At 41.6% G+C, this 16591-nt stretch overlaps 2 protein-coding genes across 2 annotated transcripts; both read left to right on the top strand.

Annotated features, from left to right (window-relative positions):
- The first annotated feature begins 5266 nt into the window (after positions 1-5266).
- Positions 5267-9630, top strand: LOC112225174 (cytohesin-interacting protein). Its single transcript, XM_024388858.2, has 8 exons — positions 5267-5800; positions 6254-6303; positions 6430-6484; positions 6628-6730; positions 7118-7211; positions 7443-7509; positions 8080-8146; positions 8375-9630. Exons 1-8 carry the CDS (start codon positions 5630-5632, stop codon positions 8818-8820), a joined length of 1053 nt encoding a protein of 350 aa, XP_024244626.1. The 5' UTR covers positions 5267-5629; the 3' UTR covers positions 8821-9630.
- A 1524-nt stretch (positions 9631-11154) lies between these two features.
- Positions 11155-13142, top strand: LOC112225173. Its single transcript, XM_024388857.2, has 2 exons — positions 11155-11860; positions 12070-13142. Exons 1-2 carry the CDS (start codon positions 11350-11352, stop codon positions 12429-12431), a joined length of 873 nt encoding a protein of 290 aa, XP_024244625.1. The 5' UTR covers positions 11155-11349; the 3' UTR covers positions 12432-13142.
- The last annotated feature ends 3449 nt before the right edge of the window (positions 13143-16591 follow it).

The following is a 16591-nucleotide window of genomic DNA, read 5'->3' as shown; positions in this document are numbered from 1 at the left end:
GTCTCTTTTAAACACAACCGCACAAATAATGTATGATTTAGATGTATTTTCCCTAACACCCGCTTCTTCTCTGAGAAGCACAACTTTTGTTATATTACAGGAGAGAGAACTACACCGAACAAAAATGTACATGCAACAATTTCAAAGATTTTACTGAGTTATAGTTCATATAAGGAAATTGGTCAATTTAAACGAATAGATTCGGCCCTAATCTATGGATTTCCCATAACTGGGATAATATATATATGCGTCTGTTGGTCACAGATACCTTGAAAAAAAGTAGGGGCGTGGCTCAGAAAACTAGTGTCATCTGTCATAAATGTCATCTGGTGTGACCACCATTTGCCTCATGCAGCGCAACACATTTATTTCGCATAGAGTTGATCAGGCTGTTGATTGTGGCCTGTGGAATGTTTTCCCAGTTCTCTTCAATGGCTGTGCGAAGTTGCTGGATATTGCCAGGAACTGGACCACTGTCATACAGATTGATCCAGAGCATCCCAAACATGCTCAATGGGTGACATGTCTGGTGAGTATGCAGGCCATGGAAGAACTGAGACATTTTCAGCTCATGGAATTCTGTACAGACCCTTGCGACATGGGGCTATGCATTATCATGCGGAAACATGAGGTGATGGATGAATGGCAAGACAATGGGCCTCAGGATCTCGTCACGGTATTTCTACATTCAAATTACCATTGATGAAATGTAATTGTGTTTGTTGTCCTTAGCTTATGCCTGCCCATACCATAAACCTGCCGAAACCATGGGGCACTCTGTTCACAACGTTGACACCAGGAAACCGCTCGCCCACACAATGCCATACACGCTGTCTGCCATCTGCCCGGTACAGTTGAAACTGTGACTCATCTGTGAAGGGTACACGTCTCCAGCGTGCCAGTGGCCATCGAAGGTGACATTTTCCGACTGAAGTCTTACGCCGAAGTGCAGTCAGGTCAAGACCCTGGTGAGGACAAGGAGCACACAGATGAGCTTCCCTGAGACGGTTCTGACAGTTTGTACAGAACATTCTTTCGTTATGCAAACACAGTTTCATCAGCTGTCCGGGTGGCTGGTCTCAGACCATCCCGCAGGTGAAGAAGCCGGATGTGGAGGTCCGGGGTTGGCATGGTCCTTGGTTGTGAGGCCGGTTCAACGTACTACCAAATTCTCTAAAATGACATTGGAGGCGGCTGATAGTAGACAAATTAATATTAAATTATCTGGCAAAAGCTCTGGTGGACATTCCTGCAGTTAGCATGCCAATGGCACCCTCCCTCAACTTGAGACATCGGTGGCGTTGTGTGACAAAACTGTACATTTTAGAGTGGCCTTTGTAATGATCATGCTGTTTAATCAGCTTCTTGATATGCCACACCTGTCAGGAGGATGTATTATCTTGGCAAAGAAGAAACACTCTCTAACAGGGATGTAAACAAATTTGTGCACAGAATTTGAGAGAAATAAGCTTTTTGTGCGTATGGAACATTTCTGGGATCTTTTATTTCAGCTCATGAAACGTGGGACCAACACTTCACATGTTGCATTTATATTTTTGTTCAGTATATTTAGATGGTTTTGTTGTTTAATACATAGTTATGGAAACACTTTCATAGGGATATATTTATACTGTATATCCAAGGCCTGTAATTGAATGCTGCACTATGTAGAGACACTGAAAGGCCAATGTGAAAATATATACATTTTGTACTTTATTTTAATATCTTTTCATTTAGATAAGTTTTTTCATGCAGTACATTGTTGTTATAAGTTACTCAAGCAGTTCACCCTTTACCCAAGATAATATACATGACTGAACATTTTCAAATTGTTCACATGAAATTGTTTTTTAGCTAGAGCTTTTGTGTTATCAAGAAACACGGTCACTTTTTATTGACATTTGTTAATCACCTGGAATATGATAAGCCCCTTGTAATGCTTTTCAGTCAAAAATGTGTTTTTAATTCATTGTTGGTTATCTACTAAAAGAGGAATTTTACAGTGAGTCGTCAGCACAGCCGTACGTTTCAACAAGGACTGTTCAGGCTGCTCATGTGAACCCTAATACCATTGTGAGATCTGGCTTGTGAACCCTTTCCATAACAGGCTTAGGAATGGAAATATTGTGTGGGTGTCTACTGTACACCACAGGGAAGGCCTGGTGCTCTGTTTGTTTAGGCCTGAAGCATGTTCAATCAGAATTATAGCACAGACATGTTGCCAATGTACATATGTATTGTCTGTGGTGTCATTTGACTTAAAAAAAAAACAAAGTCTCCAATTCATTACAGAGATTGTTTAAGATGAGTGCTGTTTTAGAATAATACACTTTACTGATCCATATCAATAATACACTTTACTGATCCATACCCTGGCTTTTAATTACTTGTATGTAGATTTACTCTGTTGTGTTGTGGATGGGATGGTGGCAGTACTGTATCTATGAAGCATGGTCAATGTAGCCTCTGTAGTTGCTTCATGGGGTGTAAATGACCGGTTCGCTGCTCTGCTGCACATATAACCGTATCATTTAGTCAATGTTACAATCACATTTTGTATGTAAAAACAATGATTTGTTTCACTCAATATCTGTGTAATTATTTGACAAATTATGTAACAAAAAAACTCAAATCTATATTGACATTGCAGTATTTAGTGCTCTGCCTGTATCCTGTGGACAAACAAATGTTATTTGTCTAAGTTGGAATACAGTCATGCTTTTGTCATGTGTCGAGGCCTACAGGCGAGTCAGTTTCTATGGCTGAGTTTACACAGGCATCCCAATACTGATATTTTCTCCCACTAATTAGTCTTTTGACCAATCATATCATATCTTTTCACACAGGCTGTTTTTCAGAGCTGATCTGATTGGTCAAAAGACCCGTAAGTGGAGAAAAAAAAAATCAGAATAGATTTGCTTCTGTTAAGACCATCAGTCATTCCAAAGAAAAGAGTATTTGTGTAATTTCTGGTCAAATATCTTTTTTGAAGATTGTGTATGACACGATTGGATGTTTTGCCTGCTCTGGGAATGCGATGTTACTTTCATAAAGAAGGATTAATGCTGGGAAATGTCATCCTCCAATCAATTAGCATCGTTCTCTGTTGACAAGAGTAACTGGGGGCGGCAGGGTAGCCTAGTGGTTAGAGCATTGGACTTGTAACCGAAAGGTTGCTAGACCTGACAAGGTAAAAATCTGTCGTACTGCCCCCTGAACAAGGCAGAACAACAATTTCACTGTCATTGTAAATAAGAATTTGTTCTTAACTGACATGCCTAGTTAAATAAATAAAATACAGCTATTTAGTGTTGTGAACTCAGACATGATATCTGTCAATATGATGTGTCATTGGATTGTTTTACACTATTTATTATGAATACGTGAATCAATAAACAACTTTTCATTGAACATGAGATTTTTCTGAGTAGTTTAATATTTCATCATTTTTACCAAGTGTAATTCCCATGACAGATTATGATAGAATCAGGGCACGATTTGATCTTCCTAAATGAGAGCATTTTCGTTGGCATACACAATAAATTGTCATTTCAGGTAAACTATCTATTTTTCCCTGCAATGAATCTGTGGTTCAGAAAGCATTACAGCGCACTTAACAAATATAGACATATTTTTTGTCCGTTAACTGGAGGAAGTAAGCATTGCCACCTTGGCTGTTTGCAGCACTACTCAGATGAGTCAGCCGCTCCTGAATGTGCTGTGCTTGGGTTTAACTGACTCTCCACTCGATTCTACGGCACAGTGACTGAGAACATGGACAGTCATAACGTGTTCATTTAGATGTGGCTTTTTTAAAAATTTTAACATTTCAGAAGTCAGGCTTTGGTTTTCTCAATGGTGAAGTGACTTCCTGAGAAAGTGTTAATGTGCTCAAAATAATTGATTTGAATGTTCTGCAGAGTTGAGATAAAACTGTGTCGTAAAACCACTTCCAGTAGTACACACACTTTATAAAACTCCACTGCTCCAGTCTCACACTGAAGGGCAGGACAGGAGTGAATCTCCAACTAGGCAAAGCCTATTTCAACAACTGACTGTAAACTTCCTACATTCAGATAATTGGTAAATTAATATCCCAGCAACTTAAAGCCGATCGGCATCATCTAAAATTTGAATTAGTGCGGATATGTTGGGACTTTTTGTTTGTTCTACACATTTGTCTTGATGGTGAGGTATTGCAATATGTTAAGGGTGACAACCATTATAATTACATTTCTTGTTGCAACTCATGTGACACGTCGCAAATGGCACCCTATTTCTTACTTAGGCTGCATTTAGACAGGCAGACCAATTCTGATCGTTTTCCCCCCACTAATTGGTCTTTTGACCAATCAGATCAGCTGTAACATATCTGTAGTGATTGGTCAAAGGACCAATAAGTGGAAAAGAATATCAGAATTGGGCTGCCATAGTGCACTACTTTTGACCAGGGCCCTGAACAAAAGAAGTGCACTATATAGGGAATAGGGTGCCATTTGGGAAGATCTCCTTGTCTGTACAGTGTTACAGTGGAGGGAGATTCTACTGGCCAGACAGTCCCGTGGGAGCTTGGTCGCTGGCACTGCTAAGGGTCACATGTTCAATGGGCCAGAGGGGAATGCAATGAGGCAACACTGCTGTTCATTGGTCTGTTTCGTGAGGAGGGTATTACCAGAGGGTTCATATTGGGCCTGTCCCAAATGGAAACCTATTCCTTACATAAGCCATTACTTTTGACCAGAGCCCATCCATAGGGTGAACTTTAAAAATAAAAAAATTAAGTGTGAGACATTCTGATGTTCCTATTTGACTAATTCCTAATGAATTTGTTTTGTGTCTCAAACACAAAGTTCTGGGGTGCTTGAATGGATAAGGTACTGTCTGTACGATCATAAAATACATCTTGTAAAAATGTATGAGGAAAAAAATACTTCACTATCAAAGAACAATAGAAAAATTGTCAACACTTCACATATCTGACATTGATTTTAGTCTTGACTGTTGGCCTGTGTGTGATTTCCTCTTGGATCAAACCATGTCTGATGCCTTCTAGCCATTGACCCATGCTGTGTGTTTGTAAAGCAAGTCTCTAGCCCCGAGCGAAAGCCTGCTTTTGTCTGTCCTCACAAGACAAATCTCTTTGCTTGGCGGACCAGAGAGGCTCAGGTTGACTCCAACCCATTCAGAAAACAGAAACTGGAGTGAGTGGAAGCAGGTGCTGATGCTAGTCTAGACCACAGAGGTGGCAGTTTTTCATGCATTGCTGATTTCTGACAGACCATAAATCAAATCGCACAGACTGCACAAAAAAAGGGGGCTGTTTGAAAAGAGAATAAAAAAGTATGACCGATTTTCCTTTTCCTGGCCACAGCAGAGCAGACGAACAGTACACAAGAAAAATAAAAAGACACACAAAAGGGTGGAAAGAAAGTGAGCAAAGGGCTGTGATCGGCTAACACAGGAGCATCATAATCGCATGGTGTGGATTTCCGCTTTGGCACATTTACTTTAAGCTGCGCAGCAGTGGCAGGGACACACCACATACAACACATGCAGAGTTACTCTACTGTACTAGCTGTACCAGAGCTACACTATGGCGCTGTGAAGAGGGAGCGAGCTCCACTCCACCATGAACTTCAATGGGCTCCAGCGACAGGGCAGCCAGGACAGTTACATTATGGAGGTCTCTCCGCGGAAGAAGGGTCATCTATGGTATCGGGGCTCTCTGAGGGGACGCCATGACAAACCCAGTCAGAATGGGGGGACTACTCCTGGGACTCTGCCAAGAGACTGGAAACAGGTAAGCGAGAAAGCTTTGAGAGAAACAGGATAGAGTTAACAGTTACTCTGTATATCAATTGTCACGTACGCTATAAGTATTCTTAGAGGTCATTGATGTTAGTAGAGACGACATAAAACGGTTTCAGAGTGGCATCAGAGAGGTTTGCATTAACATGTACTGTACAACCACAACAAAACCGAGAACTTGCAAGGACAAAAAGCCTTTTGACAAATTTAAATTTTTTGGACAAACTAGTTCACTAAGCATGAAAAATACCTGTGATGTATATGTTTACAATGAAAATATGTCAAATTTCTTACCGAGAATATAAAAGAGACTGGTGTCCATCTAGTCTATTTTACATGGAATGAAATACATGTGCTGTGACCAGGTTGAGAATAGCTATTTTCACAGTTGTATTTCTAAAATATATACTGAACACATATATGAAATATACATTTGACTCTCCAGTCCAACAGAACCCGCTCAAACTCCTTGGTGGATTACTCGGACCCTCAGAGGTAAATACAAGCCCTCTGTCATCTGTAATAACATTTACACTGTTAACACTATGATAAATATACAATTTGTGCTTTAATAACCCAAGTTAGGACAAGTCTGTAACCCCATTTCTCCTGAACATATAGGACTACTGTCATAATGCAAAAGCAAGACAATGAGACGTTTGGATTTGAAATTCAGGTAAGACATTTCATCCGTTTTCAAATTCAATTAAATATTTTTTTAGAATTGATTAAGAAATACATTTTTAAATACGTTTTTTTTAAATGCTTTCACTGCATTGTTAGTCCGGCCTAGTGACAGTGTGACTCCCCTTGTTGTAGACATATGGTGTGCAGCTGAAGAACAGCACTGCGGTGGAGATGTGCACATTTGTGTGCAAGGTGCAGGACGATAGCTCGGCTGAGAGTGCAGGCCTGACCACCGGTGAGACACCCACCCACTTCCTCTCCCTATGGCCCAGACTCAGCTTCAACGCTGTGCAAGTATAGTTTTCACACAGAGAGATGTCCCCGCTACACTCATTACAATACATCTAACTTTCACGTATAGAAAGGCCAACAAGTCGACGCCTAACTACTCACATTCGCTGTCTCTCTTTAGCTCTCCCACACGCATTTTATTGTGGTCGACGTTTTCGTTACAATATCTTTAGCAAGAAATAATCATTCTACCATGCTGATTTTTGGGTCAGTCAAACTTCCAGCACCACAGCCGAGATTAAGATTGGTTGTTTGCGTGTTAACCCTTTGAACATATCTCCCACGCTCTCGCTTTCTCTCCATCTTCCTCTCGCTGTCGTTGTGCATGTAGGTGACGTTATCGTCACCATCAATGGGGTCAGCATTGAGGGGTCGACCCATCAGCGCATCGTTGACCTGATTCGAGAATCCACCAACTTTTTACAGTGAGTAAAACCAGCGATGATACCCAAAGGGTTAATGTCTGTAACTCCGAAGAATGTGAGAAAAACATTCAACATATAAAAATGCTTCTAAAACCTTGATATTGGCATTAGCCTTGGTTTCAACCTTGCTGAATAGCTCCCTCTAGGAAACATAAAGCTACTCTATCCTCTAGAAGGGTCAGTAGGATGTGTATGTCTGCTTGTGCTCATCTTGCCTCTGTGTAATCTCAGGATGGAGACGGTGTGTGGGACGGTGGTGAAGAGGATTGAACTGGAGAAGAAGATGAGCTTGCTCAAGGTGTGTCTCTCTGACAGGGCGGATGTTTGGCTTCAATAACAGATCATAGTGGGAAATATGGGTGGTGTGCACTGTGCAGTACCACATAACTCCACCCCCCATAAAAAGAGCACACATTACAAAACTATAGACCGGTTCCATATAGCTATTTATAAACTGGGTGGTGCAAGCCCTGAAGGCTGAAAGCCATGGTCTATCAGACCATATACCATGGGTATGATAAAAACATTACTTTTCTAATTACGTTGGTAACCAGTTTATAATAGCAATAAGGCACCTCGGGGGTTAGTGGTATATGGCCAATATACTGTACCACACGTCTAAGGGCTAGATCCAGGCACTCCGCGTTGCGTTGTGCGTAAGAACAGCCCTAAGCCGTGGTATATTGGTCATATACCACACTCCCTGGGCCTTATTGCTTAAGTATACTACACAATTCCATGCACAAATCATAATGTAGATTAATTGGGTCACAGGGAAACACACTATTATAGAGGCTATGTTCAGTACTGTATAGCGGAGTCAATCATGTTTAATTATCATGTCATTCTATGTTTTTTGTCCACACAGCATACCCTGGGAGAGAAATGGGTGGAGTTGCAAGCACTCACATTACAGGAAAAACGCCTTACGCACGGTGAGGGGTTTTGCCCAGCTGTGAAACCACAGAACTTCCTGTCTCATTAGCTGATGTGAAAATGACAAGTAAACGCTGAGGTGCATTAACGAGCTTCGTTTACTGTCATTGTGACGCATTAACTGAGAAGTAATTGATATAAAAATGTCCTGTCAATCAACCACATCCGTCACAGTGCATATGAATACTGTGGTTGAAGTCAACTAACTGCCCTTCCCTTGTCTCCAGGTAACCTGAATGACAGTTCTCTACACCCCTCTATGGACTCCCTGATGTCTCTACTGTCGCCGTCTGGACACAGTGACCACTGTGGCCACCGTTTCTCCAGTGACAGTAGCTGCCGGAGTGGGATGACAGAGGACAGTGACCTGGCCAGTGTGTTTGGGGATCTGAGCTCTCCCAGCCCCTGCAATGTGGCCAGTCCAGATGATAGCTGCTTCTTCTCCACAGACTTCCCCCAGGAAATGCCCAGGGCCCTGGCCAGCCTCAGCCGTCCCCGTAGCGATAGCCTGGCTGGCAGCAGTGGCTCCCTCTCCTCCTCTTCTTGGGACCCCTCCAGAGCCTCCTCCCTGTTCGGGACACTCCCCAGGAAGGCTAGGAGAGCCAGTGTCCGCAAACACATCCTGAAGTTCATCCCTGGATTCAACCACTCAGTGGAGGAGGAGGACACCTGACCTATGAACAAACACTACAGTAGGTCTGTGTCTGATGTTCAATACAAACATTTCCTGCTGAGACTGAAGCATTGCCAATATGGACACCGTGCCCCTGGCTCAGGAGTAGCCACTCAGTGAACATTATTGGGATAAAGAGAAATATCCCTTTGACAAAGGCCTTCAGTTATCTATAGATACTGTATACGTGATGCACAATTTTCGTAATGAGAAAACAGCATTAATCCTTAACGGTAACAATTATTTGGAATATAGAACACAGGAACTCAGTTCATGTGTGTGCAGACAGTGCAACAAAGATTGACTTGCCATTTCCAAAAATGTTACCATTGTATGTAGGGTGACAACTATGCATGAAAAGCCATGATTTTCCTCAATTAAATATTTTGCTTGTATATAACTTGAGAAGTGTTATGCTTTGCATATTTGATGGATGCAATGAAAGAATTTAGCGGCAAGTCTGTCACCTAAAAAGTGAGTTTTTAACCAGGTAGCTAACTTCATAGTTCAAAACAGGATGTGGGCAGAGAAGGAGCTACTTTCTTGACTATTTTTGTACCCATACCCAAGTTTCAGGTTATCTACAACTTACTTTCAGTTATACTACAAATAAGAACCGTCTTCTCTCTAATTCATGGCATTTTAACAGTGCGCCATGGAATGATACTCAACTGTTTTGAATGTATGCTTGATGTGTGCCATTTGCTGCTTTCATTGAGATTCAAAAGACGTTTAAAATTCCCTGTGAAGACAAGTGACTGTATAATTTTACACAAATAAAGTGCATAGCGACAGTTTAGGAACCAACTATTTACATATTCTCTCTCTCTCATACTGCCTTCTATTATTTAAGTACATCTGTGTGAAAAAAAAACTGATTAACATCCACTAGATGGCATTGCAAGCATTAAATGCTTAGGACTTTGAATTATATCAGAACATACAGTACAATGCCACACTGTAAAAGGAGAATGAGGTTCACAATATCTTGCCAAATGTGATGCCAGTGGGGTTCTGAAGTGGGGCGGCAGGTATCCTGGTGGTTAAGAGTGTTGGACTAGTAACCACAAGGTTTCTGGTTCGAATTCCCAAGCTGACTAGGAGAAACATCTCATTGTGCCCTTGAGCAAGGCACTGAACCTGAACCCCATTTGCTCCTGTACGTTGCTGTTGATAAGTGTGTCTGTGAAATATAAGTAGGACAGTTAAAGGAAATGTACATATACTGTTGACCTACACCAGAAGATTCACTTCACTAAGCACTCCATGCTTATTCTTCCAGACCAGGGGAGACCAGATTAACCCCTTAATAAAAACATGGTGTTCTGTTTCTCTACGACCTCCAGACGAGTCCCGACACTTGTGAAGGTAACCCGTAGTAACAAATGGAAGTAGTTTTGCGGCGAAAAAAATGTATACACACACACATTTCCTGAGCTTTCGTATATCTCCTAGATATAGGACAGACACTTAAACATTCCTCATGATTTGTTTGTTGCTATTTATGAATGTGTTGTTCAATGTGATTCTATGGGCTATAATAGTAAAGGCCAAATTATTTTAATCAAATAACTTTTAAAAAAAATTGGGGGGGGACCTAAAGGGGTCTTAATTTAAAATCAAATAGCTAAATGATCCATTGTATGACCATCTTTAAAAATTCCATATGTTAACGTAGAAGAGGTGGGAGGGGGGTACTTACGGCTTAGATTGAGGTTAACAGGGTGGTCAGGCTACAGCTCTATACTGATAGACTATTCTTACATTCTGTTAGCTTAGGGTCAAATGAGAAGACAGTAAACAAAAAAAGAGCTGCTAAAAAGAGAATTAGAGAGCATACAGAATGTAAACCTTATAGCTGCATAAAAAGAGTGACAATATCCCATTTAGCAGACGCTTTTATACAAAGCGACTTACTGTCATACGTGATATGAAATGATGCAACTTAACCAGCAATGGTAGGTGTTCTTGTTGCCATCTCTTAAGGGACCCTTAAGCATGCAACATGTGCCCTCAACGCCGTAGCTTACCCTGCTTTCCACATGAGTAAACCTACAGGAGAACGTTCATCTGGTCTCAGAATGGCACAGGGGAGGTGGTCACTCAGGATGGATTATACTAAACAAATCAGTACAATCAGTTCACTTGTCCAAGTCACACAGACAAAGAGCCATTTGTTGGGCCAACACAAAACCTCTGTTCTTCACTGGCTCAAACATGCTTAAAGAATTACATCGCACACTAGCACAAAAAAAAAAAAAAAAAAAAAACAGCTCTCGCCTCACATCATTGATTAAAATGCAGGATGGTACTCTCCCTTACTAGCCAACGGGATAACTAGGACCGAGAATGAGTATTTTGATTGGATGACCACAATGGATGACCGCATTGGCCGGCTGAAGATGCTCAAACTGTCTGGCAACTGCGATGACAAAATGCTCGTCGGGAAAAATCAAAAGGAGGTGGACAATTGACGAAGTCGGAGAAGTCTGATTATTTCAACACCACAAAAGGGAGATAAAAATAACTATGGACAGAGAAAAGAGCAATCCTCCTCCACTGGACCGGGACGGGATGGAGGGGAATACAAACAGGGTGGCATCCCAGGTGGTGGAGATCATCAGTGGGATGAGTCTGGGAGCCATCCAGTCTCTGGAGCAGGCTGTGGAGGAGGAGGAGGGAGATGACTCTGTGTTCTATGATGAGGGTGATGCTCCATTAGATGTGGAAGGAAGGTCTTGTCCCTTGGTCTGTGGGTCCACTGAGAAATCAGCTCAACCACAGAATGGGAAGGTGAGCCTACTCAAGGCTGAGACAGCCGGTGTAGTCATGGAGAATGGAACAGGGAAAGATCCCATCACGGAAGGAGGAGAACATCGGAGCTCTACCCTTTCGGGTAAGGGTGATACTGGGCCACATCACACCGCCAGTGGCCGAACTAAGCCCCAGACAGTCCAGACAGAAACATTGGCACAAATCCCAACTCAAACACTTGCAGAGCCACAAAAACATACAAGACAGGACACATTGATGAACAAAGGTAAGGAACTCAGCATTATACGGAGAATATTCCATACAATCAAAGTAAAATTGTCAGTATCGATAATCCAGCATTCATTCCACAATGAATATTTTTGGTAAAATTACCATATAACCACATTTATATTATTTAGTACACTATAATGAGAGAACTCAGAACATTAAAATTGTTCTGAGAACAAGTGACACATGTGTACTTCTGCATTTAAGCTTCTGCTTCACACAAGATGGAGGTGAAAGATACACAGGAGCAGACACCTGTTACTACTCCCCCGCCTGTACCGGAGGAACCTCAGCTATACAGGGCGGCAGAGGCCCCATGCTCCTCTGGTGACGAGCCCAACAGTGCGAGTCAGGATGAGGAGGACACAGACAAAGGTTCCCAGGATTCCCTGGCCTGTCAGGGTACAAGTTCCCAGTCCTCAGAAGGACAGAAGTCTGGCCGGCCCCGTCATCAGAAATCCTCCGACCACAACACCAGTTCCAAATATAGCACTGTCTCCTACAGGAAGATACGCAAAGGCAACACTCGCCAGAAGATCGACGAGTTTGAGTCCAGGATGAATCTATAACGTTACATCAAGTTAATATCTTGAAGATGGTGCAGCTTTACTTCAACTGCATGGAGCTGGATGGGGGCATGCTAAACCAGTCGCTATGCAAATTGGAATAACGATCACCTGTCGACGTTGGTTAAGTCTGTCTAATACACAATCCTAACAGATTTTCAGTGTATCAGATTTCAAATATTGACATTTCACTGTAATGTTAAGTCCCTACTGAAGCCAAAAGAATGATTGACATGTAAAGAGTTCTCAGAGACTTGGAATGACTGCTGAGAGGAGCTCAATATGCATAGTAGTGTTATTTAATTAGAAAATTAGCAGGGAACATTTGATTATGTAAGGCAGGTATTTGATAAGCAGATAAAAATAACATTTTTTTAAAAGAGGCTTGGGGAGCTAATAATCCTACTAGCAAAACATTACAACTTGCATTCCCCAGGGGCGACTGGCCTGTAAACATTTCAATACACTTTGCTAAGCACTGCAAATCTGAATTTTAGGTGATCAACCCTATATGTAAAGTTCTGCTATTTAAAATGTACACACACACACACACACACACACCTTAGGCTATAAGCACTGAACCAACTAATAATGTTAAACCCCTATAACACTGTAATATTTCCATGAGTACAGCGTACATGTTCTCCTGGAATATCTGTTTTTGTGGAAAAAGAAAACTTTAATATCTATTCATTAAAAGGAAATTAACATTGATGTGTGTGAGTTTGGAGAAAGAAAATCCCATCGTTCATCTTTGGTATCAACAGTTCCCTCTATTGTTAAAGAAATGTACACAGTATGCACTAAACCTAAAACCATGGTAAAAAAAACAAGCAGCTCTTATTATACCAGGCGAGCCATAAAGTGAAGGGTGAAGTTGCCCTTAGACACTGATCTTGGGTCAGTTTGAAATGTTCCCCACTAATCATTGAGGTTAGAATTGGGGAGGGGAAGCTGATCACAGATCTGTACCTAGGGAAAACTTCAACCCAGAGCTGACTCATAATGCAATACTATTTTATCTCAAAGAAAATGTCAGATGTCTTTAGCAAAGCTATCTGTGATATGTAATGCCAACACAGACTCATGCACACTGCATGCATTTAAATTTGTACATCAAAATGATATTTCAAACAGTAAAAATGGTACACGGACAGAACAGATCTATTTACATTAAATCAAAGTGGCATAAAATATCCAGCCATCTGGCACTGAAACAGATATGGGCAATTGTGCGGTCAAATGGAGTGCTAAAATACAGTTGAAGTTGGAAGTTTACATACACTTAGGTTGGAATCATTAAAACTCATTTTTCAACCACTCCACAAATTTCTTGTTCAAACTATAGGTTTTGGCAAGTCGGTTAGCACATCTACTTTGTGCATGACACAAGTAATTTTTCTAACCATTGTTTAAGACAGTTTAATTCACTGTATCACAATTCCAGTGGGTCAGAAGTTTACATACACGAAGTTGACTGTGCCTTTAAACAGCTTGGAATATTTCAGAAAAGTATGTCATAGCTTTAGAAGCTTCTGATTGGCTAATTGACATCATTTGAGTATATTGGAGGTGTACCTGTATTTCAAAGCCTACCTTCAAACTCAGTGCCTCTTTTGCTTGACACCATGGGAAAATCAAGATTTTAAAAAAAGAAAAAAATCAGCCAAGACCTCCACAAGTCTGGTTCACCCTTGGGAGCAATTTCCAAAACGCCTGAAGGTACTACGTTCATCTGTACAAACAATTGTACGCAAGTCTAAACATCATGGGACCATGCAGCCGTCATACCGCTCAGGTAGGAGATGCGTTCTGTCTCCTAGAGATGAATGCACTTTGGTGAGAAAAGTGCAAATCAATCCCTGAACAACTGCAAAGGACCTTGTGAAGATGCTGGAGGAAACAGGTACAAAAGTATCTACATCCACAGTAAAACGAGTCCAATAGACATAAACTGAAAGGCCGCTCAGCAAGAAAGAAGCCACTGCTCCAAAACCGCCATAAAAAAAGCCAGACTACGGTTTGCAACTGGTCATGGGGACAAAGATCATACTTTTTGGAGAAATGTCCTCTGGTCTGATGAAACAAAAATTGAAATGTTTGCCCATAATGACCATTGTTATGTTTGGAGGAAAAAGGGGGAAGCTTGCAAGCCGAAGAACATCATCCCAACCGGGAAGCACGGGGGTGACAGCATCATGTTGTGGGGGTGCTTTGCTGCGGGAGGGACTGGTGCACTTCACAAAATAGAGGGCATCACGAGGAAGGAAAATTGTGGAAATATTGAAGCAACATCAAGACATCAGTCAGGAAGTTAAAGCTTGGTCACAAATGGGTCTTCCAAGTGGACAATGACCCCAAGCATACTCCCAGAGTTGGCTTAAGGACAACAAAGTCAAGGTATTGGAGTGGCCATCACAAAGCCCTGACCTCAATCCTATAAAAAGAAATTGTGAGCAGAACTGAAAAAGCATGTGAGCAATGAGGCCTACAAACCTGACTCACTCAGTTACACCAGCTCTGTCAGGAGGAATGGGCCAAAATTCACCCAACTTATTGTGGGAAGCTTGTGGAACGCTACCTGAAACATTTGACCCAAGTTAAACCATTTAAAGGCAATGCTACCAAATACTAATTGAGTGCATGTAAACGTCTGACCCACTGAGAATGTGATGAAAGAAATAAAAGCTGAAAGAAATAATTCTCTACTATTATTCTGACATTTCACATTCTTAAAATTAAGTGGTAATCCTAACTGAACTAAGACAGGGACTAGGATTAAATGTCAGGAATTGTGAAATACAATTCCTGAAACTTCAACTGTATATAGGACATCTGCAGGAAACAAATACTCATGTAAATAATCAAAAGGCACATTCGTGATTGATTTGCCAAGGCATGAGAATTCATTTTTTGCAAAGCTGGTGAACATGCATGTAAAACCAACAGTACACTAGTGAAAAGCATGAGCTGGCGCACACAGAAAAGTTAGTGGAGGTGTTGACTAACGGCAAGTAAACTGTAGGCTATAAAGCTAAAGAGAGTCACACCCTCTATAAACAAGCTCACAGTAATTTGAGTAAACCACAGAGCTTATATACACATACATACGTACACACAGTGCCTTGTAAAAGTATTCACTCCCCTTGGCATTTTTCCAATTTTGTTGCATTACAACCTGTAATTTAAATGTGTTTCATTTAACGGACACACACAAAACAGTCCAAATTGGTGAAGTGAAAACGGTAAAGTGGTGTGTGCATATGTATTCACCCCTTTGCTATGAAGCCCCTAAATAAGATCTGGTGCAACCAATTACCTTCAGAAGTCACACTTTTAGTTGTTTTAAAAAAAAGTTCACCTGTGTGCAATCTAAGTGTCACATGATCTCAGTGTAAATACACACACACACACCTGTTCTGAAAGTCCCCAGAGTCTGCAACACCACTAAGCAAGGGGCACCATGAAGACCAAGGAGCTCTCCAAACAGGTCAGGGACAAAGTTGTGGAGAATTCAGGGTTGGGTTACAAAAAAAATCTGAAACTTTGAACATCCCACTGAGCACCATCAAATCCATTATTAAAGAACGGAAAGAATACGGCGCCACAACAAACCTGCCAAGAGAGGGCCGCTCACCAAAACTCACACCAGGCAAGGAGGGCATTAATCAGAGGCGCAACAAAGAGAACCCCGAAGGAGCTGCAAAGCACCACAGTGGAGATTGGAGTATCTGTCCATAGGACCACTTTAAGCCGTACATTCCAGAGCTGGACTTTACGAAAGAGTGGCCTGAAAACAGCCATTGCTTAAAGATAAAAATAAGCAAACACGTTTGGTGTTCACCAAAAGGCATGTGGGAGACTCCCCAAACATATGGAAGAAGTTACTCTGGTCAGGTGAGACTAAAATTGAGCTTTTTGGCCATCAAGGAAAACACTAAGGCTGGGGCAAACCCAACACCTCATCACCCCGAGAAAACCATCCCCATGGTGGTGGCAGCATCATGCTGTGGGGATGTTTTTCCATCGGCGGGGACTGGGCAACTGGTCAGAATGGATGGCGCTAAATACAGTCTCAGTTTCAGTCTTCCAGAGAGTTGAGATTGGGATGGAGGTTCACCTTCCAGCAGGACAATGACCCTAAGCATACTGATAAACCACTG

The sequence above is a fragment of the Oncorhynchus tshawytscha genome, linkage group LG26, assembly GCF_018296145.1.
Source record: "Oncorhynchus tshawytscha isolate Ot180627B linkage group LG26, Otsh_v2.0, whole genome shotgun sequence".
In the NCBI taxonomy this organism is placed as follows: Eukaryota; Metazoa; Chordata; class Actinopteri; order Salmoniformes; family Salmonidae; genus Oncorhynchus; species Oncorhynchus tshawytscha.
The sequence above is the reverse complement of the archived record's forward strand: the minus strand, read 5'-3'. Positions and strand labels throughout refer to the sequence as shown.

Coding starts and splice junctions, on each gene's coding strand:
- LOC112225174 (XM_024388858.2), top strand. CDS start 5,630: ATGAACTTCAATGGGCTCCAGCGACAGGGCAGCCAGGACAGTTACATT. Junction 6,485..6,627: donor CGTTTGGATTTGAAATTCAG/GTAAGACATTTC, acceptor CCCTTGTTGTAG/ACATATGGTGTGCAGCTGAA. Junction 6,731..7,117: donor GAGTGCAGGCCTGACCACCG/GTGAGACACCCA, acceptor TTGTGCATGTAG/GTGACGTTATCGTCACCATC.
- LOC112225173 (XM_024388857.2), top strand. CDS start 11,350: ATGGACAGAGAAAAGAGCAATCCTCCTCCACTGGACCGGGACGGGATG. Junction 11,861..12,069: donor GGACACATTGATGAACAAAG/GTAAGGAACTCA, acceptor TCTGCATTTAAG/CTTCTGCTTCACACAAGATG.